Source organism: Periplaneta americana, chromosome 12 (assembly GCF_040183065.1).
Source record: "Periplaneta americana isolate PAMFEO1 chromosome 12, P.americana_PAMFEO1_priV1, whole genome shotgun sequence".
In the NCBI taxonomy this organism is placed as follows: Eukaryota; Metazoa; Arthropoda; class Insecta; order Blattodea; family Blattidae; genus Periplaneta; species Periplaneta americana.
The window spans coordinates 56,152,511-56,177,186 of record NC_091128.1 but is presented as its reverse complement, the minus strand read 5'-3'; the positions used below and the strand labels follow the sequence as shown (position 1 = coordinate 56,177,186).

General features: G+C 35.8%; 1 protein-coding gene across 4 annotated transcripts in view; it reads left to right on the top strand.

Moving 5' to 3' along the window:
• Nucleotides 1-24,676, top strand: part of TyrRS-m (Tyrosine--tRNA ligase, mitochondrial) — a 29,023-nt gene that overhangs the window by 1,880 nt on the left and 2,467 nt on the right. For 3 of the 4 annotated variants that reach the window (XM_069841372.1, XM_069841370.1, XM_069841371.1), the window contains exons 2-7: nucleotides 4,759-4,906; nucleotides 10,790-10,974; nucleotides 11,061-11,356; nucleotides 13,527-13,735; nucleotides 17,580-17,646; nucleotides 20,277-20,465. In XM_069841372.1, coding sequence (XP_069697473.1) covers nucleotides 4,759-4,906; nucleotides 10,790-10,974; nucleotides 11,061-11,356; nucleotides 13,527-13,735; nucleotides 17,580-17,646; nucleotides 20,277-20,465 — 1,094 coding nt within the window. The remainder of the gene's footprint in view (nucleotides 1-4,758; nucleotides 4,907-10,789; nucleotides 10,975-11,060; nucleotides 11,357-13,526; nucleotides 13,736-17,579; nucleotides 17,647-20,276; nucleotides 20,466-24,676) is intronic. The other variant, XM_069841373.1, reaches the window with a different exon arrangement.

The following is a 24,676-nucleotide window of genomic DNA, read 5'->3' as shown; positions in this document are numbered from 1 at the left end:
AAATTTGGTTATTTCTCTTCATTGTAGTGTGTCAAAGTGTGATCGTTTTTTCAAAACTTGCTTTCTGCTATAAGTAAGACATACAGCAAAACTTGCTTACTATAGTGATTTGTCTTTCCTGTAAAATTTAGTTTTTTCAGTTAGCAAGTTTTGCAAAAATGGTCCTCAATTCAATATTTCTACTATAACCAATGGCAAAAAGTTATTCGTAAAGTAATTCAAAAGGATAATTCTTCCTGTAACATTAACGTTAAAACATTACCACACATTTCCAAACTTCCTTTCTACTCCTAATGAATGTATATTAGAAAATTCGGCTTCCCACTCACTGACACCCAACAATTGGAATTAAATGATACATTTGATGACTATATCCAAACAAGACATAGTTCAGACTATGAAGAAAATGACAGTTGACACTGCTCCTGGCCCAAACTGAGTTAATTTTAGAGCTATAAATGATGGTCTAGCCATCAACATATTGCCTATTATTGCCATAATTGTTCCTACACTGTTTAAGAAGGAAAAAAACAGTCCTTATTTACAAGAACTGTGACAACACCAAGATATCCAATTAGCGATCTATAAAAATTTGTGCTGTATTACGGTGAATAATTGAACAAGTGTTGGATAAAAAGTGAAGATCATATATAACATTCACTGAGAATCAAAGGAGTTCTTCTAGCTTGCCTTGCTGTTTAATAAACACCCCCCTTTTAAGTTTCATACTTCAATCTGCCAAAATAACACATAATGATGTAACTATTGTATTTCTGGATATAAGGAAGGTGTTTGATGACACAGGCCATAGTCACTTACGCAAAGCCCTTTCTGCCACTGTCGCTCCTACTAAACTAACTCGTTTAATCTTAGCTCTCCAGGATGACAACACCACACAGGTTCAAGTTAACACCAGGAAGTATGAACCAATTCTAATCCTTCGAAGAGTAATTTAAGAATCTTCACTGTTACCAACGTTGTACAACATCTGCACAGATCATACGAGTATACTCCATGAACTGAGTGAGACCAAAGTATCTACTGAGTATGGATATCATTTAGTTGACGATCTGCTTCCTGTCATAGTACTAGGGTTTGCTGATGACACAGTCGTAATCGGGAAAGATGTAAATTCTGCTTTCACATTAACTCAAATGGCTCTTCAGAAATTTGAGAAAATTGGTTTGAATGTCAATATACAAAAGTTCTCTGCTATTACTATAAAAAAGGGTAAACTATCTGCTTGATATTTTCACTGGTTTTCATATCAAATCCATAAATGACCATGAATGCATTAAATATTTAGGCCTCAACTTTTCTGGTGTTCTTGTCTTAATCCTACTTCAGTTAAAAGACAAGTTGGATCTGCTTCCTCAGCCTGATTACATCCTGATCAGAAATTTAATATTCTAAGATCTTCAATATGCACCACTTTAATATATCATTTTTTCTCTATTCCATCCGATAAAATTCCTAAAGAATTTCTTCATGCTGCACAGACAAAATGATCAAAACGGCAATAAAAGAAATACTTGGTCTACCTACTGATACTTCCAACTCATTGCTTTACACTGATTGTTTCTCTTTACATAAGAAATTATACTCCATATATCACCTGAGCCCATTATGATCCCAAAATGGAACTTTGCGAGATGTAAGATGATAGTGTGAAATAATTTTGTGATTCATTTTTTTCAAACTTTTAAAATTGTATTTGATTTTTGAAAACAATTTTTATATTGTAACCCCTATCATGTTACATTTCAAATTAAAGCCCATCGAAAGAGCTTTAAAATGAGACATTGCCTGGTCTGTATCTCATTTGGTTCCAGAGAAAATGGTAATTAACTATTTCAGGACACAGCAATTTTTGATAAAGAATAAGATTAATACTATTAATACTTCATAGCTTTTGAAAGGAAGGCAAGAAACAGATTTTTTCCTATGATTTACATTTATAACTATGTGAGGTCACTTGACATAGCAAGTTTCATGAAAACATTAGAATGTCAGTCAGAATCAGTCTTGATTTGACTTGGAATGACTCCAAAGTGGTAATTAATTTTCTGTCCCATTCGTCATTTTGTTTCTCATGTGATCAATCGTGTGCACTCTGAATGAGTTTATAGGCTTTCATGGCGACTGGCAATATTTTGGAACTACTTACAGGTTCCATCATCAGGATAAGACCAGAGAGCTCTGGTCGCGACCTCTCTGGTCTTACATTTTAGCCAAAACATTTTAAAGAAGCAGTGATTACTTGGTAATCTGCAACTTATATTTTGTATTCTGTATTTTCATCAAAATTAAAGTTACTGAATAAAATATTTAAAGTTTCATTTTACTAGTGATATTTTAAAATTTCCTGTTTCTTTGGCTCACCTTGTACATCATTGCATTGACGCAACGATGGCTCAAGTTGTGTTATACATACACTTAACAGCAAAATGAATGGGCCGCCGGCAATTTCTTAAGTTCCAGATACATAACATTGCACATGCTCGCCTCGTCAATGCCGTAGTTCACCAGGTAACACATAATTAAACCATTTAAATTTGCTGCATTTTGTTTAAGAGTCTAAAATATGTTATAAAGTCGAATAGAGAGTTAATTTTAGATACATCAGAGCCTCTGAAGAGTGAAATAATAATATAAAATTGATAAATACAAAATCAACTGAAGCGAATATGAACAGGAAAAGCACGTATTATACCGAAACGATATTAACAGTCTCAGTAGTGTAAGTCGTTAAGGCATTGGTTTCTTGAGTGAGTTAATAGTAGTAGCTCAAGGTTCGAATCTCTTACAATCTTTTTTTTTTTTTTTTAATTACAAATTTGACATCATATATGTCTCGCAAAGCTATATTTATGTCGCAATGTCTCTTAGAATATGCCCAAACTCAAATAATAATCCTCCCTCTCTATTTCAAGCAATATACTCCTGTCTGTTAATAAAACATTCTGTCTCGTCATTACCGCTTGAAGCTGGCAGAGAGACAACTCCGTCAACAAGGCCCTGGTTTTCGTAGGTTATTCTGCATTGATGGCGGCCAGAGAAATTGCAGTCCCATTGTCAACTGTTAAGGGGTGGGTTAAATTTCTTATTGAGAATGGTGAAGTTGTGAATCGTCCCATTCCTGGTCGACCGTGCATAGGGAAGATGACGCCATATTATTGAGATAAGTTGAGAACTTCCCCTTTAGAACTGCCTTTCAACTCAAATTGGTGTCCAACTTTCCAGGTTTCCCACACACTGTGAGGAGACATTTTAGAGAGTGTGTCATATGGTGTCGTCGAGCTGTGAAAAGATAAAAGTTGACGATGGAGCATGCCGTGGACCCTCTAGCATATGTTACTCTCTGACAGGACTTCGATTGGAGAAATGTCATTTTCTCCGACGAGGTAATTGTCTCCAGTAGCAACGATAGTCCTGCCCTAGTTTATCGTATGGATGGGAACCAATACGATGAACACTTCGTGAGACGACTTAACAGGTCAGGTCGCGTGTTGGGGGTGGATGTCATACAATGAGGCAGGACTTCTGGAATGCATCTACGGTCGGTTTACGGCAGAAGTCAACAAACACATTTAGGCAAATGTAATGATTCCTTCCGCCTGAGAACGATATCCAGAAGGAACACTTTTCTTCCAGCAGGATAATCACCTGGTACACACTACCAACTGGATTCAAAGATGGTTTACAAAGAGGCAGTTGACTGTTATCCAAACTCACCAGATAAGAATCTGATTGAAAATTTGTGGGCTACAGTCAAATGGATCCTATGCTCTAATTGGGCAGAATAACCACCTGTTCGGACAGCTGACGAATTATGGGGCAAAGTTCTAGATGCGTGGGAGGAGGTTCCATAATCTTGTGGACTCCATGCCTCACAGAATGAGGGCAGTTGTTGACGTAGGTGGTTTGTGAACGAGATACTAGCCCCCACCACAGGTCTTTTTTTTGTTAATATATTAACAAATTATTTTGTTTTTTGTTTAATTATTTATTTATGTTTGATATGCATCTGGTTTTTTTAGGAAATGAAACAAGTATTTTTGTTTATACAGGCCAGGTCTCGCCTATTAATAGCCCACAAGCAATGGGTAATAATATACTGTATTTACAAGGCAGGCATAACGAAGTTTATGAACAAATGTCATTTCACATTTAAACTAATAAATTAATTAAAAACTAAAATAAAAAAAATATTATTTTATCATACCGAGAGGCGAACTCACAACCTCTGCTACGGGTGTCAGACATTCTACCACTGGGCCACACATAGCTCGTAAGGTTATCTACATTGTAGATGGACGACTTTCAATAAAGAGACACCACAGCAGTGCCTTGAAGTACAGTTCGTTTACACGGTGAACCGCACGATAGAACTTAGCATTTCTATCGACCAAGAGTCTGCCCATTTTTTTTACCGTTAAGTGTACCTATTCTAGATTTTTACCAAAACTTCTTCCAGATTTTATGTCCGTAAAACGTAAATGCTAGTTACTATGAGCATTTGCCTTTTTCTTACCTCATTTTAATTAGTTATTATTGTTATTTTTTTGTATTAAGGTGATTTTGTATGTATTAAACATCTTACAGAATTTAAACCTCTAAAACATAACATTACCTACTATTTGGTAATATTGTGTAAGAAAGATAGAAAGTAAGATGTTTTACATCATTGAGTCAGACTGGGTCCTCTGGATTTTGTACTAATTCTATATGTTTCTTCTGATTTTATCCTAATTACAGGCAAGAAGTGATCGATCTTTTAAATGCAAGTCCACAATGTGTATATGCTGGATTTGATCCAACATCTGATAGTTTGCATGTTGGAAATCTACTGGTATTAATGAACTTACTGCACTGGCAGAGAGGTGGACACAAAGTTATAGCTCTTGTAAGTTAAAGATTATGGTGATGATTATTACTACGTGTATTATCATTAACATAAAAGAGGCTCTTCTTTCGAATACAGTACACTATGCTCTACATATGTTACTGTCATCCTTTGCTAGCTGCACATATGGCTGAAGTGGTAGTGCACTGGTCTTTTATCCAAGCGACCTGGTTTCAATCTCTGCCTAGGTAGTGATGCAATTTGTGGTGCACAAAGCAGACATTGCAGAGAGTTTTTCTCGGAGTACTCTCGTTTCCCACCATCATTCCACCAACACTTTCCAAATTGTACTCTTTTCATCTATCGTCTGCAGTAGTTAAAAATAGAGTGGGATGAAGTCTTGGAGGAAGGTAGTACAGGTTTCTGACACATAGGGCTTATCAGTAGGGACCAGATTTTTATGTAATATCAAGGTGTGAAATATGTACATATTTATGTAAGAAAAATAAGCTGAATGTGTACCAAAATATGTAAAATCATGAAAATATTTAATATCAATATCTGGCAGGTATAGGATAGGTAAGACTCTCCAGTTGTGATTTCATAGAGCACTCGACTTTTTTACTGCACACTTGACACATTACTATTTTTCCATCTGTAGTGAAAGCTTCGTCCATCGCAATCCATGATTTTATTTTGTTGTTAGGGTTGAAGATACAGGGGACATTTTAGTTAGTTAAAAGCAGTAGATAAACTCACTTGCACTTTATACTGTAAGTACTAAAACTAGAGACCTGAGTGAAATGAATGACACAACAGTACTACAACCACTGTTTCGCTTTACTGGATTAGGAGAAAATAAGAGGAGATGTGGGACACATGCATTTTAGCTGCGCCCTGTAAGAAACAAAGTACCTACTAAAACCTCAAACTATAGGCATTTAGAAACTTTGTTCGAAAAGTGGCATTCCTGTCTCATTCAGAATGGTAGGATTATTCCAGCCAATAACCATACTTTCTAATTGCTCAGAAAATCCCATTTCCATATAGGTCTACTAAATTTAAAGTAAAGAGGTCAAGCAATAACCTGAAAAGCTATTTATTTTAATCTTTCAACATCTTTCCAGTTTGTTCCTTTCCTCCAGCTTATTTTCAAAAGTCGGCTACTTTATTGCAGCTCATGTCAGACTTGACATGGGTTTTCCCTGGAAGGATTAGGAAGAGGGTGGGTAAGGTTGCAAATTGCATGAGAACGACTTGTTAAGATATGTGCAGAACAATTATAGTTCGAAACAAATCATGTCGTTCTTGTCCCTGAAGGCAACGCTACTTTCTGAGTGATTTTTACAATACAAGGTAGTTGTATGAAAAAGGTTGCCATTTGTTTACTCATATTTACAATGGGCGGTATTTGGTGAATGCCTCTATTACTTCCTGGAACTAAGAACGTTATGTTTTATCCCGAAATATATTCTTTCTCGGGTAGGTAAAAAGGCTTTTTAAATCTGTGTATTTCAAATTATAAACTTCCCCAACAGAAGTTTTTTTTTTTCTTTTCTTTTAGAGAAGTAAAAATGAATAAAACCCCTAAATATGTAGATTTATGTAATACCAAGCCATAATATGTAATATGAGGTAAATATGTAAAAATATGCAGTATCAAATTTTAATATATTAATGGTAATTACAATATTCGCAAAGATTTCTTATTTATATATGGTTAGGTTGAAAGGAATATAATATGTAATTACATAAAACTTCGGTCCCCACTTATCAGGCTACTTGTGTGCAGATAAGACCTGTCTCTTATCAGGGCTGAGGCAGAATGGCTCTTCTGTCAACATCAGATTCACGAATATCATCTTGAACATTCATTGCTTACAGGGTGATTCACGAGGATTTACCACCACTTACGGAGATTATTTCCGAAGACATTCTGAGCAAAAACTCATACAAACATGTGACTAATCTCAATATTTTCAGAGTTACACTAATTTGAAGTTGTTTGTAAAATGCCATTATTATTTAGTTTTAAGGGTAAAAGAATATTACAGATAAAGAATGAACTATTCAGGAGTATCATTTTTTTTAATTGACTAGTATTCTGAAGCTAAAAATGTGTTGTGAATTCCATAGTTGCTTCGTACATACTTTTTTTTAACTACAAAATTACATTTTTCTTATGTATTTATCACAACATTTATTACAAATCACGCCACTTGTGTAAATTCTTTAAGACTGTGCATTAGAAATACATAATTAAACTGTAAAGAATCAAGTTCCTAAAGTCGTATGATTTGTAACAATTTTTGTGATAAGTGCGTAAGAATAGGCCTAATGCAATTTTTAGTTAAAAATTGAAAAACAAAATCTGTACAAAGCAATTAACAACACATTTTTAGCTTCAGAACACTAGACTAACCAATTAAAGGAATGATACTTCTGTTACCCTTAAAACTAATGAAAAAAGATATTTTACTAGTGACTTCAAATTAGTGTAACTCTGAAAATATTGAGATTAGGACACATGTTTATATGACATCTTTCGTTCAGAATGTTTTCGAAAATAAGTTTCGTAAATGGCAGTAAATCCTCTTGAATCACCCTGTATATAGAGTGTACAGTGAGACAAAGCAAGTCTAATAGCAAGAACATGTTCAGGGCCCAGCCCTCAAAAAGCCAAGCCATCCTGTAGGTCACTTATTTCTGCTGCCAACTTCATTAACTAAATTACACATTACAAACATGCTGCCAAATTAACTAACTAAATGACACTATACTAAGTTTAACTGAATTCCTGCTTCAAACTGGGGAAATGGCGATGTAAAATATCACTTAACTATACCAAAATAATTAAGCGAAGCCAAATTTGTTCCTTAAACTGATATATACAACCATAAAAAATCATTGCAGTAAACTGAACTTATTAACTACATACAAATATAAGGACAAGATTGTTTAGTAATACATGTATGTATACATATTTAGATGTTTGTGCAACTCAAACCAAGGAATAGATTCGAAACACCTCAAAATCTGTGCTTCATTGGCTGACCATGACAATATCCTTGAAAAATATTGGAGTGCAAGAGGTTAAATGAGTTCATTGTCAAACGCCTGGCATTAGAAAACAACACATTTAGATGCTAAAATAATTCTTATTTAAGTTTGTATTTTCATGTATAAGTGAAAATAAATTTCTTTCTTCTTCTTTACTGTATCTTTTGATGTCAATGTCCAGCATGAGCAAAGCGATCACCTTATCAGTAATGTATTGAGTTGTGTTCCTATAGTGGGCAGAGTCAGCTAGCTTTTCCAAATTAGATGTTTCCATAACAGAAGATTCCAATGGACTTCACTCTATTGTGCAAAGGGTGGACAATTCTGTGGTCACCTTATTGTCCAGTTGTCATGAAGTGGGCCTATTTCTCATGTGTCTCGTTACTCGCAAGCTGAGAAGACAAAAGTACGATTATTTTGTTTTTCATGGTTCGGCACGTATAATAAATTCAGAGACGGAACAGACAGGATGAACGAAAACATTTCAGATTACCACGTATGCATACAGGGAAATAAGTGGTGGTGAACCATTTTCACTTCGATGCTGGATGCAGCAGTCCACAATTTGTGGCTACTAATGAAGTTAGGAGCCAAAATTTCACACCTGGAATTAGGTTGCCACATCATGCAATCATGAAATGGACAGGCAGAATAAGAAATGAAGCTGTGTTGGAAAGAATGGATGAAGAAAGAATGATGTTGAAACTGATCAGAAAGAGAGAAAGGAATTGGCTGGGTCACTGGCTGAGAAGAAACTGCCTTCTGAAAGATGCACTGGAAGGAATGGTGAATGGAAGAAGAGTTCGGGGCAGAAGAAAGATATCAGATGATAGGCAACATTAAAATATATAGATCATATGAGGAGAGAAAGAGGAAGGCAGAAAATAGGAGACTGGAGAATGCTGGGTTTGCAATGAAAGAACTGCCCTTGGTCAAAACACTATGAAAGAATTAATCATACAATCTTACAAAGGTACAGAAAGATGACATTTAGGACAGGATGGTCATCAATTTCAAGGAGTATTATTCAGTAATACCCTGTCAGTGACGACATTAGTCTTGATGATGCGGGACATCTTGTGGCAGCTTCAAATAGGTGTCGCAGTGCAAGTAGAGACTACATCAGTATTCATACTGAATGTATGAAGTGCAAAGTAGGACTGCATTCCGTGTTTTCTTCCATTTCATACTAAGTAAAAGTTGCTCATAAAATAATTGGTTCTATATACAGGGTGATTCACGAAGATTGTGCAATACTCTAGAATGTGATCTCTGACATCATTCTGATGAAAAAAGTTCATATATACATGTCCGATTTTGAATAGTTTCGGATAAAATCACGTTTATTTCTTCCATAACACACATTCTTGTGAACTCTCTCTCTCTGGACGTCTGGAGCTGTATGTGTTACACTCGGGTGGCTATGTGTATTGCTACAGAAGGCGGAGTCTTTGGAAACTGGCTTTAATACAGATTTTTCAGTGAGTAATAACGTGAATGTTCTTAAAGCTTTGGTTTCTCTGAGCCAACGCATACGAGGTGTGAGGCCCGCCTCACACAAATTCGGACTACCGAAGAGATAGTGAGTGGTTTCTATAACTGCGAGATGTGAGGTCTGCATGCCTCACATTTATAGAAACCATTCATTATCTTTTCTGTAGTCTGGATTTCTGCGAGGCGGGCCTTGCACCTCACATGCGTCAGTTCAGAAAAAGCAAGGCTTTAATGAATTTATAATACACCCAGTACCATTGTTGTAAATAATTTAAATGTTTAAACCTTCATAATATCTACGTTTATGTTTAACATTCAGGAGGGTGTAACTCAATTTAAAAAATATGACATGGTTATATGAACTTTTTTCATTAGAATGATGCCAGAAATCACATCCTAGAGTATTGCACAATCTTCGTGAATCACTCTGTATATAACATTTATATTAATATGTTAATAAAATAACTAAGTATTCTTTTTATTATTAGTGTAATTTGTATTGCAGCAACAGTAGCCACATACTATATTGAATATAAATTACAACAAAACCATAACATATTCGTGTTACTTTACTGTGTGAGAATTTTTCCCAGGAACTTAAATACTTCTGCTTACAAATGTTGTTCATAGCTTAACGTGAACTCCATGGAAATATAACAGACTTGCTGTGATTGACGCTTCAGCCATAGTACAGTATTTAAACAGCATAACATATGAACATAACATTTTGTGAATATTGTTGGCAGACTAATATAAATTTAATTCTTATGATAGAAACGTATTCTGTATATATATTTTTTAAATTTTTGATGTTACAGGGTTAACATTTGCATTGTGCAACGGTTATTTTTAACCACTGGTAGTGGTAGTATAAAAATAATAATAATTTGTCCCTGCACTATTCACGAAAGCTTGTGTAAGCCTGCACATGGTTGTGATTTACTTTAATGAGAAGTGTTGCAATTAACTTATAAATTGAAGCTTTTTTTTTTATTCTTCATTCTTGGATACCTACAGTCTCTTAACACTTACTAAATAAGTAATAACTGCTTTACTGTGTTAATATTATGGTAAATTATCTAGTTTCTGGAAACCAGAAGATAGTGCTGGAGCTCACTAGGTTTCGGAGAATGATGGACACCACGTCGAAACTAGTCAGCCAGGTAATTTACCATAATATTGACACAGTAAAGCAGTTATTACTTATTCAGTGATTTTTTTTTAAGTTTTATTTAAATGCTATTCCAGAAAAAATAGAATACCCAAAAAAAATCAATCTTCTTGTCCCATTTTTTGAATGAACAATTATATTCTTTTTTTTTCATTGTTTGCTGCCTATGTAACACTGTAAGCACGCTTTCATATAATATTGTGTTTTTTTTTCTCTAGGTTGGTGGTGCTACTGGAAGAATAGGAGATCCAAGTGGTCGTACAACTGAAAGACCAGAATTGCAGCCAACATTCATTCATGACAATGTGCATATGATTAAAAAGAACATTCAGTGTATATTTAATAATCATGAACAATACATATGGAAGAAAAATATAAGTTCTCGTACTTTAATTCCACCCATGTATGTAACTTTATATTAGTATGTTAAACATTAGATAGGCTATAAGTAAAACTTACACAACTTTATTTCCATAATTTTTTTTTCAGGATTGTGGACAACCTTGAATGGTACACCCAACAAAACGTTGTTGACTTTGTGAGTCATGTGGGTCGCCACTTTAGACTAGGAACCATGCTTTCCAGACATAGTGTTCAATCTAGACTCTCGTCAGAAGTTGGTATGAGTTTCACCGAGTTCTGCTATCAATTATTCCAAGCATATGACTGGCTTCATCTTCTGCAGAAGTATAATTGCAAATTTCAAGTTGGAGGTAGTGACCAGATGGGCAACATTGTATCAGGACACGACCTGATTTCAAGAGTAGCTGATGTGAAAGTTTATGGTAAAGTAAGAAGTGTGATTCATGTTCTTTAAGACTATTGGCAGGTGATAGACTGTTTTAACATAATTGCATAATATGCCGTGCTATGTTGGTTTTCAAGTTGGGCATATGAAACAAAATGTGCTTACAAAGATAGGAGATTGACACTGCATTTTACATATTTTGCAGTAGAGGAAGACAAAATAGGAAATTTCAATTTACATGATATAAGAATATCCTTAGCTAACAGGGTGCTCTGAGACGTGTTAATTACACTAATGTTTGTGGAAATTGCAACACCAAGAAGGATGCATGTGACTGAGGTACATAACAATACACATATGGTTAAAATTACAGAAGTGAAGTGTACCTGATCTGTGACTGTGAGAGTTCAGTATGGTATGAAGCCTCCATGGGGTGCAATCAGAGCCTCTAAGTGTCGTGACATGGAATCAAAGAGGGCCTGGATATGTTCCTGGGGAATCTCCATCCACGCAGTTTGTATGCAGGTCCACAAAGAGTCAAGAGTGGGTGCTGGAGGACCATGAGGAACAAGTTGCCGACCAACCATATCCCAGACATGTTCGATGGACGACATGTTTGGCAAACGTGCAGGGCAGGGAAGCAGTGATACCTGTCGTCGTTCTTTGAAGAAGACTTGCACAATCTTCGCCACATATTGCTGGCATTGTCCTGCTGAAATATGGCATGTGGAATTGCCTGAAGGAGAGGCAGTACCTCAGGGTCTAAAATCTCTCTAATGTAATGGTTGCTGTTCAGATTGCCCTGAATACGTAGATAGCATATTGTATCCAATGGCACCCCAAACCATCACACTAGCCGTTTGTTCGCTATGCCGCTCAATATTGCAGGCTTTCAGATTGGGTTCACCGCTCTAGTGTTTAACACGTATGCAGCCATCATTGTAGGACAAGTGAAGCGGGACTCTTCTGAAAACACTACATTTTGCCACTCAGTACACCAGTGATGGCATTCACGTGCCCATTGCAGTCTCAGGCGTTGGTTGTTTCTGGACAATGGAAGCCAAAGCAACAGCCTGCGAGCCACTAGTCCAGCCTTCAAAAGACGGTGACAAACTGTTGATGCAGACAGGTCCACACCCATTGCAGTATTTCATTGTCGACACAACACTGGATGAAGCTGTAGTACAGTTAATTTTTTTTTTATTTTAGTAGGTAATTTTACGATGCTTTATCAACATCTTAGGTTATTTAGCATCTGAATGAGATGAAGGTGATAATGCTGATGAAATGAGTCTGGGGTCCAACATCGAAAGTTACCCAGCATTTGCTCATATTGGGTTGAGAGAAAACCCCGGAAAAAACCTCAACCAGGTAACTTGCCCCAACCGGGAATCGAACCCGGGCCACCTGGTTTTGGGGCTAGATGTGCTAACCGTTACTCCACAGGTTGTACAGTTCGTCACGGCCATCCGGACAAGATGGCGGTCGTCTCGTGCTGTGGTCACATTACATAGTCCAGTACCCGCTCGTCTCTGCATACGACCCTCTTCTATCCACTGGTCCCACACACGCATCACTGTCATAGAAGCATGCCCTGTATGAGCCAAAATGTCATGGTATGACAAACCTGCTTCCCAGAGACCAACCATTCTCCCCCTTTCGAACTCACGTGCTGATATTGCACCCTTCCACGTCGACGAGGCATACCTGCACTAACTTTCACATTTCCACTTCGTTTGGAAGCTCTGCACTGACTGATTAAGACATAACACTGACCTTGCTGGTGACAGACTGTTGGGCCTATGTGTACACATCTCTCTGGAAACGTAATCAATATTATTGGTGGTACACTGATCTACACATCTCCTGAGTTTGGAGTTGTTTGGGTCACTCTTTCTGGGTGTTGCACTTTTCACAAACAGTAGTGAATTTCTGTCAAACAACGTTATTTCTTACGTAAAACTTGAAGTATTGTTGTTCGTTGTTGTTTATGTTTGTGTGTGGAACCTTGTAATTGGTAAAGTTATTTATTTTAAATAATTTCTAAACATGGGAAGAATTTTATGATGTGCCATGATATATTTCTGTCAAACAGCATTATTCCTTATGTAAAACGTGAAGTATTATAGTCCATTGTTGTTTATGTTTGTGTGTGTGGAACCATGTAAATGGTAAAGTTATTTATTTTAAATAATTTTTTTTTTAAGGTTTAACTCTCCCCCTGGTAACAACAGAAACAGGACATAAGTTTGGGAAGAGTGAAGACAACGCTGTATGGTTGGATGCAAACAAGAGTTCGCCATTTGAGTTGTATCAATTTTTTGTTCGATGTCGAGACTCTGAGGTTGAAAAGCTCCTCAAACTCTTTACATTTCAGAGCAGTGGAAAAATTGAAGACATTATGTTTAAACATCAGGTAACCCACCTCTGAAACTACCCATACTCTCAATGTCTGATTAAAAAACTATGAAAATTGCTTTATCGTTGTCTGGTCTGTGTCTGTCTTCCCCTCTTTCCATCACTCTTCTCTCTGTCTGTACCTCCGTGTACGTCTCTTTCTCTCCAAATGTTGTATGATTTTTTTACAGTGGTGTGTGTGTCTCTCTCTCTCCTCCCTCTATCTGTTCACTTCATATATTCACTTCCTCCTCTCCTCCCTCTTACCCTCTGTGAGAATTACGTTTCATTTTCATTGGATATGTACGTTTTAATTGATTTGCATAATGTCATTATTTCGTCCAAAATAGGAAGTTTACATAAATTAGCAGTTTTATCAAATTATACTATGTAATGATTTTCTTCAATTTTGATGCATGTAAGGAATATTCCAAGAAGGCTGTTGGTTTATATATTCTCAACATCCTAGGCTCGAAAGAATATTTTCTAATAGAACACCTCATAGCAAGAATTTTCTCATACAATGACTATATATATATATATATATATATATATATATATATATATATATATATATATATATATATAACTGGTAATGGAAATTACGGGAAAACGGCTGAACGGATTTTAATAAATGACCCCTCATTTTGAAGCTTGGAACTCAATTTTTTTCAGAAAAGTAGTTTTCAGTGAAATGTCAATTTTTCAACACAATTTTCCTATTTTCCAAAATCCATCTGTCGTCAGTTTTGAGAACTAGCTAATTGCATTTCAGAATAAAACAAAACACACTACAGTAAACAATATTACACGAAGGCCATGATCTGCAAGAATGCTGACATATTTAGACTCAAATTAAATTGGTTATTAAAAACTTAACTTACTAAAAATAATTTACAGGTTCGATTCTGTGGTGTGTAATTTTCTGGGTACAGCTGTGTATTGGATATTAAAAACTATAAAACTTGAGGTGGTTTGATGACATTATTACCATTAGAAATGAAATATTATTGTAGTTAATGCCATGATGTGAAAGTTTTTCATTAATTATATATATTAATGCTATATTGATGATATGAAAGTGAAACGTTTTGGGGTTATGTAAGTAGATGTAGAGAATAACTTAAACTAGATTTTGATTTCTATATTTTACTGAGTGGCGGCTATATAGTATATATAGTGTATGTTACTGAAAGCTATAAAACTTACGTAAGATAATATTAAAAAACGAAAATTTTTATAGTTATTAATCAAGTGGGGTTGGGTCTTTTTCATATATTTAATGGCGGTGTGGTGTAGATATTTATATGCATGGTTCTCTTTAGTATTGGCTCGAGAGAGAGTATCTTTCATTGTTATGGAAGCAAATAACTTTCAGAATGTCTGGTATTCTTCATTGAAAATAAATCTGAAAAATGTTTATTTGAACGTCTAATGAACTTAGTTTGCAGCATTTGCTGCACAAGCCACTAGTTGAATATAAACTCATTAGATGTTAATGTTCTAAACAATAGCACTCTTGTTCCAGAATGTGTTAGGTTCTAACACTGTGCTTTCCCATATCTTTATAATAATTGTACAGAGGGAATGATTTGATCTAAAATTACTGTTTTTTTTTTCCGGGCATACTTAGAAATTCATTTTCTTTATATCTAGCAATTCTGAATTTCAGAATTGAATAAATGACCAACCACCAATGTCCCCTTTGAGAGTGATACTCCTTTTTATTACGCAATGCTGTGCTCCTCTGATTCAATAGAGCTATGAAGCCATTGAAGGTCATATGCAGGAGATTTGCCATGGAGAATAGTTAAGTTATCTCTATAGGCCTACGGCTTTTTACATTTACTCCATTCCTGAAGATCCAAAATTGTCGTAGCTTCTCATGAAGCAAACGTGGTAGCGCTAGGCCCACTTCCACTGTGAAGTTTGCATACAGAAACTGCTCTTCTCTCCCATGATTATACTATGGAAGTAAGAGTGTAATTAAATACTATCACAGTGTTTAATCTTACCTTAAATTACAATATATTACGTTCGAGATAATATCCATCTGCTGTTTAGAAGCTTCAGTAAATTGTTGACTGAACACTAATCTCAGTCTTGTGTAATGCTGTGAAGAACATCATGAATGTCATGTAATGGGGCCTCATGCAACTGATGAGGTGCTTCCAAACTCCCATAATGATTGTTTTGGAAATTTACATATCCCTAAAAATGGTGAGTTGTGGAAATCGCATTATGTAAAGCATAGATGGGCATCGTGCCTCACTTGAGAATTAGTGCCTCACTGATCTGCACAGAGCTTATTGCTCTGAGTGACATCATCTTCACAGTCCCCGTTCCTCCCTCACATAGCTCCTAGGCGTGGGCAGGCTCTATATCAGTTTCATAAGCAATATCAGTGGTGGCATAATGGCATTATCAAAGCAGTGTGTACGCATTAGAAAACGATTATTTTATGAGAAATGAGAGGAAGAGTTTTTTTGCTGTTTAGAAGGGGAGAAGATACGATGTATGTTATGCTCGAAAATCCTATTAGGCATTAATAAATTTAATATATAACGACATTACTCCTTATGTCATAAAGAACATGCTGAATTAGAAGGTAAGACAAATTAAATGTTATTTTTCATACTATTCCGAAGAAAATTTATGATCTTAACATTTGCATAGTATACTAAATACGACATTATACCTTAAACACGGTGCATTAAAAGGTACGAGGAATTAAATGTTGTTTGTACGTATTATTTCCAAAAGGAATTTATAAAAAAAAATATCAAATGTGCGTAGAAAACGAAATATGATTTTCTGAAATTATTTTAGGTCGAGAACATGCAAATCTATTAAGTAATCTTGATAAACGCCAGAATATTCAAGAAAATAAACGTAGACAATGTGATGGAATATTATTGGTTAGCTATGCAATTTCTCGCCTGTGATTTAAATCAATTCAATGATGGAGAAATAGTAAAGAGGTTTATAATTAAAGCTGCCGAATTAATTTACCAAATTGAATAAAAGTTTTCGATTCTCTCACGTTAACCAATCACTTTCCTAATAATTCGCCACTGACCGCCTTAGCGATTACAATAAGGTGACGCAGATCACAACAGTTTATATTTCCCATCCTACTCTGCAGTCTCCTCTCCTGGTAAACAAACTATTTGAAATCGAGTGCCTCACGTAACCCAAAAATTGTGCCCATGTATGATGTAAAGACTGCAGAAACCAAATAAAACCTGAATTTAATTGTTGCCATCGAAATTATCCAGTCTTTGAGCCAGTGAATTCTTATGCAATTACAATTTAAGTAATTTTGTTGCTGTATGTGCAGATTCACGTGAAACTGCATACTGTATTGATAGACAATTGAGAGATTTTCTTCATCTTTTTTCTATTGTTATTTCATATTTATCCAGTTTCTCTTCTGTTAAAACAATCTTTCTCCTGTTTGCTTTCTTATCCAATATCAAAGTTATAACAAACTCGCTTTATAATTTAATTGTATGTGGCATTTACACCACGAATTTTCTCACAAATTTAAGTTGATACAGTAGATTCAGGCTATAATTAGCAAAAGTATTCATAAATAACGTAATAACACGCTCTGTTCAACACTGTACGTCTTGTTTTAAAGTTTACCTCCACTGCCATAATGCAGCTGATTGTCTGAGTATCGAGAATTGTGTGGTAAATACAGTGTCAGTCTGATTATTATCTAAGTACCGGGAATCATGTGTGAGTTTCCAGGAGAGGGGGCCACTTGAGATTGGAAAGTCTGTACAAAGCATATAATAAAACTTTCAATGCTAGGAAAGTAACATCGAATATTAATTATGATCTATATTTTGTTCCAGAGAAATCCTGAACACAGAATTGCACAGAAGATACTTGCTGAACAAGTGACACTTCTAGTTCACGGAGGTACTAAAAACTATACTGATATAAATTAGTAGTGAATATATTATTTTAAATGTTAAGTCAGCGATGTCAAAGGCAAGCGCATTTTATGACCTTGAAATAATTTGCGAGTGCCAGACATGGCCAGGAGATTGACAAAATGAATCGTGTAGGAATCTGCTGATTACAGAGGGCTTTGAAATGAATTGTGTACAAACACTAGCAGGCATCAAACGTGGACAAAATATAATATTAACCACAGTATTTTTAAATAGATATCCATGCTTCTTTTCTACATTACTTTTGTAAAAAAAATAAGTAATAATTGAATATGACACTGTTGAAATTAGTAACACAAACTAATTTCTCTCAGAAAGTATAATCTCACATTATAATATAACAAGTAAGTCTACTGTAAAGTAACTTTATGTTCAAAATCCAGTTAATTATTTTTACTGCCTATAATCTAAATGTTTTTCAACCAATTTCGTTATAATAGTTCTTCTGCAAACAGGAGGTTCCGGTCGAGGTGGGTTCTGCCAAGTTTGTGACCGGGGGATGTAATGGTGACTCTCATGCTGTTCTTTTCGTCCACATATCAACTTATCACCATCCACCCTTTTCGTTCTCTGTACTTTGTCATCTCTGTATTTCTCTTCGCCGGTCATCATTGCATGCGGAACACCCACCACATTATCACAGCCATTTTCACCTTTCCATCCCCACTGTTAGTTTTGCCATGTCCATCTCCAAGACGGAATTTCTTAAGAACGCCTGGTGAGGCTTCAGTCTTCTTCCCCTTCCAGTTATTTATATTCATTCTTAGATTAAGTTTCGTAGGCTTATAACTCCAGTCTCACCAGCTGAGATCTTTCCTATCTCCATGGTCCTGTCCCAGGGTTTCGAGCGCAACTTCCGAATTGTGTGGCCCAACAGGGCGCCCAGCATTGAAGCAATAGTGGACCCTTCATACTGCTCCTATATGCAAGTTTAGGTGCCGAGCCCAGACCAGAGGTCAAGTACATGCATGTAGAGTCCCAATGGGGGCCTGGGGTGATTGAGACTTACCGGAGATCGACTTGCTCGCTGGGTCGGATATATCACTCCAATGTGTTACCGCTTACTAATGGGTGCCGCAGTGTAAGATTAAAATCGTGGCTTAGAACTGAACTCATGCTTGAAACATAATCGTATGATCCCCATCATAATCCTTGCATGTATTGGGCCTAGTGGTCCGTTATGGTCTCTTGCCAACACTTGAACGGTCTGCCCAAGGATCTCTTGCCCACAGGATGGTAATTTAAAATTTGGCGTGGAATTCTAGAATGAAGCATTCTGATGACATGTGATCTTCAGTTTTGTCTGTATTTCTGTAGGTATTCTGTAATCTGTTCAATCTGCAGTTCTTTCATAATGTCAAAATTTTTAATGTGATCCATTCTCGTGTATCCCGCTGTACGACGCGCTGCCATTAATCTTTGTGAATCAATATTACGAATCGTCTAAGCTTCACTACCAAAACAGAGTATAGGTCTGGCCAATGTTTTATAAATTCTGGTGCGCGTGTGTTTTTGTACTAACGTTGGTTTGAATATCTGATTAATTATCCCCATTACTCTGTTGAATTTAATAATTTTCTCATTCAAATCCTTTTCTTCTTCATATGAAATTTGGTAACCAAGATAACTAAAATTTTTGACTTGTTCGATGATCTTATTATTGATGCATATTTTGCTACGGACTGGTTCCTTTCCTAAAAAAGCCATCACTTTAGATTTGTCAGTTGAAATTTCCATATTGAAACTTTCTGCCATTTGATTAAAGTTGTAAACCAAACGTTGTGAATTATCTTCTGAAGTTGCCATAAACACAATATCATCAGCAAATAATAAAGTATCTATTTAGGACAAACGACTTACCGGTATACTTCCATGTGGTTTCAATATTCATTCCTTAATAATGTGATTCATGTATATTATAAATAATAGAGGAGATAAACTACAACCCTGTCTCACTCCTTGATTTATTCGTTTCCATTCTGTATATTTGTTTTCAATCCTAACCTGTATATGATTATTATTATAAATATTGTAAATAGCTGTTATTAATTGATTTGGAATACCATCATGTGCTAAAATATTCAATAATTTGTTTCTGTCTACTTTGTCGAAGGCTTTCTTCACATCAATAAATGCCAGGTGGGTTTTAATATTAAATTCTCTATGTTTTTCGATCAAAAGCTTCAGTGTAAAATATCCATCTGCACATGATCTACCTTTTCGGAATCCATTTTGTGCTTCATCCAGTGTAGTGTCATAATCATATGATATTTCTTACAATATACATTGTCTTTGTGTATTACATGTAACTGGTGCAACATGGTCTGTTGTATGTGCTCGTCTATCTATATCTCTCCCATCAACCTGTCTATGTTCGTTTGTACATAGTGCATGTGGCAAATGGTGTTGCAATTTATGGCAGTTTTAAAAGAAAGAACCAAACTTACCAAAAGTATCTTCATACAAAAGACCATGTGTGCTCACACTTTTCTGGCTATATTTTTCTTTGGTGTGATATACATTACTGCATATTAATTGCTTCGTTTACATAAAATGAGTAGTAATATTCTGAGCATATGCTTTTCCGATTTTCAGAACAAGGACTTGAGATGGCTCTAAAGTCCACATCTGCTCTTTATGACCATAATATTGAAAGTCTTGTACAGCTGAAGGCACAGGATATCAGCAGTATTTTTCAAGGTGCAAAGACATGTGAACTTCTGCTGGAACCAGGAACTACTACATTGGAAGTGGCTCTAAAGGCAGGATGTTTTACTAATGAAAGTATGTTTGTCTCCTTTACTCATAACATGTTGTAAACTAATGGTTTGTTCTTGGCAATAAAGCCAAAATAGGATTTGGAACAAAAGTGTGCTCAGTTCAGGTATATGCTCAGCTGTTGTGACAAGGAATGGGAATAAACTTTCGAAGCTAGTAGTTTAAACTGCAAATTGGTTTTTGTTTCATATCTCCAGCTCTGATAGATTCTGGTATGTTTAGCTTTTAGTAAATGTCGACATTTTGAAAATATTATTACGGTTATGTTAGGAAAATGGCTGCCATGTAAAAAGGGAGTGAGGAAAAAAGAATTACGAAGTATTTTTGTTATTCATTTTTACACAGGAACACTTGAGGAAAAAATCATAATTTTTTAAATTGTTATATAACGATCCCTGATGATTTCCATGTGGAATGATCAAACATCATACTTCAATGAATTTGTCATACAGCACTTTGCAGTGTAGGAGGAGATTAGGGCTATTTAATTTTCAAATGAATTAAGATAAGCCAAGTGCTCATATTATAATGTAACTTTACTGTTTTAAGTACCTATTACCAATCTATATCACAGACACACTCATTGCTAAAAACTCCAGTTGTGAACGAAATTCCTCCATGGAAATGGGTGATTCCAGAACATAGCATACAAATTCCAGGAAATCATTCCAAAAATGATCCTCCATTCATTCTTAAGTTAGATTCCATGGAACTACTCTGCAGTACATATAAGGATCACCTTCAAATTTATACAGATGGATCTCTAAATCCTAATAATGGGACATCAGGAGCAGGTTATTATATTCCAAAATATCAAGAAAGTTATTTCATACCATGTTCATCCTCCTCCAGTCTTGACACTGAATTGCTAGCTATTTATGCTGCTCTTCAGTGTGTTACTCAAATTTCTGAAAAATCTATTTGTATACTTACCGATTCCAAGGGGGCTATATTTAATATAATTAAATATGTACCAAACCTATATGCACATAGAATTATTCCAATTCAGAAACAACTAAGTAAACTAAAAGAACTCCAAAAGGAAATAACATTTCAATGGATACCTAGTCATTGTGGTATACCTGGAAATGAGAAAGTCGATAATATTGCAAAACAGGCAACATATTTGCAACCAAGACCTCTTCAAGTGATATCTCTATCCAATGCCTTTGCTTCAGTAAAGTCTCATTTTACAAACCTATGGATCAACAATTGGCTCTCTTCTGACAAAGGAAAAATTTTACAGTCTGTACAAAAGAAACCAAATGACCTGGAAATGTACAAAAACTCTCCCAGACATGTTCAAACATTTTTAACAAGAGCTAGAACAGGTTACATTGTCACTCAATTGTACCTACACCGATTTCACATTTCTGATAATCCTACTTGTCTGTGGTATAATAATCATGATGAAGATCTGGAACACAATCTTCTATACTGTCCATCCATAAACCACAAAAGAAGTAAATTAAACTCATCAATACCGGTTGCAGAAGACACAGCCCTGCAGTATATATTGACTACACCCCAACTCTGGCTTCTAGCAACAGGCATCTATAATGAACACCGATCAAAATACCCCTCATTTCTCGTGAAAAACAACTGAATAGACTACAGGGACTATATGTTGTCAGCAAACAGCTGGATACATTAAGAAGATTGATACTTATGAATATAAATAATCAATCAATGTGTTTAAGCTAACAAGTAACAAAGAGGTACCCACATAAGCTGCATTAACACCAGTGCAGTCCCACTATATTTTTCACTGCTTCTGATTCATGGAGTCCCTCAGTGTAAAATTCTCCGGAGGTAAAACAGTCCCTCAATCGGATCTCCGGGTAGGGACTGCACTGAGAGATGCCAAGAATCGTACTAAAGTACTTATTTGGAACACCAAAAGTCACACCGTCCAGTCAATCAGAGCCAAGTTTAATGAATATAAATAAGCGAAGAACTGAATGAATAAATATAAAACTCCGAGCCTCAAATAATTTACAGGCGATATTATGTGATCATTTACAGTCTTCTGTAATTTTAAAATCCACGAGCTGCTACTGGTCTGGTTTGCACAATAAGAACAGGAATACCTATAACTTCTACAAAGATGAAGCAGATAAGGAATGTAGTGATGGAGAGGTTGCTTGCTTTGTGGATTGAACACCATAGCCAAAAGAATATGCTACTCAGTCAAGCAGTCATCTTGGGTGGGAGTTTCTATTCCATGAACTCAAGGATGTTCAAGATCCAGAGTCATCAGATACATTCACTTCCAGCCAAGGATGGTTTGATGGGTTCAAGTGCCACAGTAACTTTGTGTTGGTATCTGTGAAGAAGCTGCAAGTGGTGATACAGAGTCTACTATACAATTTAAGATCACGTTGACAGCAGTGATTAAAGATAAGGATTATCAACCAGAACTTGTTTTCATTGTAGATGAGATTGGATTTTTCTGGTAGAGGATGTCTTCCAAAACTCTTATATCCAGAGAAGTAACAAATGCATCAGGCTTCAAGGACAGCCTCACTATCTTAATGCAACGAGTGACTTTAAGTTAAAACTCATTGTTACCTCCAGTTCAGAGAATCCCAGTTTTGAAGGGGTGTTCAAAGACGCTACCGTTTGTTATTTGGAAATCAAAAAGGCATAGATGACTTTAGATATCTTCCTGTAGTGCCTAACAGTAATATCATATTGTGATAGTAAAGACATTGGTTTTAATTGATGATATGTCTGGACACCCTCACGATTTGGAAAGAATGAAAACATCTCTTCTTTTATTTCTTCCACCCAACACCACTCCGGATTATCTTTTCACAATGGTGAATGTACACAGTACAGTAATATCTCAGCATTCTAGATGTTTTACCGAAAAAAAGAGCTCTCTATTAAACAGTTTTATGTGGGGTCATATTAACATTAGTTTATTAGAATGTTTTACTAAGATCTGATCTACTATGGAACAGGAAGTAATTATCGCATTTAAGGTATAGTACTTTCAAGAAGTTGATTCGTGTTGTCAGTGAAATGAATAAAACCATCAGGAACTTCTGGACAGACTACAGTGTGAAGAATGCTTTGGACAGTGTTGTACCATCATGGAATGAAGTTCTAATTTCCTGACTTGGAGGAAATTGCATCTTTAGTAAACCAAGTTGGTTTGGAAGAAGTTGATTCTCAAGATATAGAAAAAGTGCTGGTATGGCATGGTGAAATGCTGTCTGTTGATTTGGGAGAAACTGATTTTCAAGATGTAGAATAAGTGCTGGCATGCCATGGTGAAATGCTGTCTATTGATCTGTCTATAATTTTTTTTTACTTGGTTATTTAACGACGCTGTATCAGCTACAAGGTTATCTAGCGTCAATGGGATTGGTGATAGCGAGATGGTATTTGGCGAGATGAGACCGAGGATTCGCCACACATTACCTGACATTTGCCTTACGATTGGGGAAAACCTCAGAAAAAACCCAACCAGGTAATCAGTCCAAGCGGGAATCGAACCCGCGCCCGAATGCAACTCCGAATCGGCAGCCAAGCGCCTTAACTGACTGAGCTACACCGGTGGCTCATCTGTCGATAATCTTCCAGAGATAGACAAAGAGGAAGATGAGTTCTGATGGTAAACTTCCTGTTCAGAAACTTCTGACGTGTAAAGTTATCAAAATCTGGACAAAATTTCAGAGGCTTTGGAGGCCTTCCAAGAAAATGATCTTGATTGGGAGTGAAGAGAAATGTTTAGAATGTCCTCTTTTGTTACATCTAAATTCTTAAAGGGATGAAAAAGCACAGGCAAAGGAGACATAATTTATTAAAATAAAAATTCTTTATTCTAAATCGAATTTCCTTAGTAAAACATTCTAATAAACTAATGTTAATATGACTCCACATAAAGCTGTTAAATATAGAGCTCTTTTTTTTCGGCAAAACATCTAGAATACTAACTGAGATATTACATTCACATCCATTGCGAAAAGATACATTTTCTCTCCCTCCTTCCAAAACCAGTACTTCCTCTTAAACATTTCAAAGGTATCCTGTCTCATAAACAAATAGCATATCTCAGCTGGTAGTGCGTTTTCCTGCTGATCCAGGGCTGTTCTCAGGCATGGGGTCGTAACTGCTTAATCTGATTGAATTTTACGAGGTTTTCTCCAACTTAAGGCGAATATAATTATTTAGTATGTTTGCATTATTTTACTCAACTTGTGCTTGTA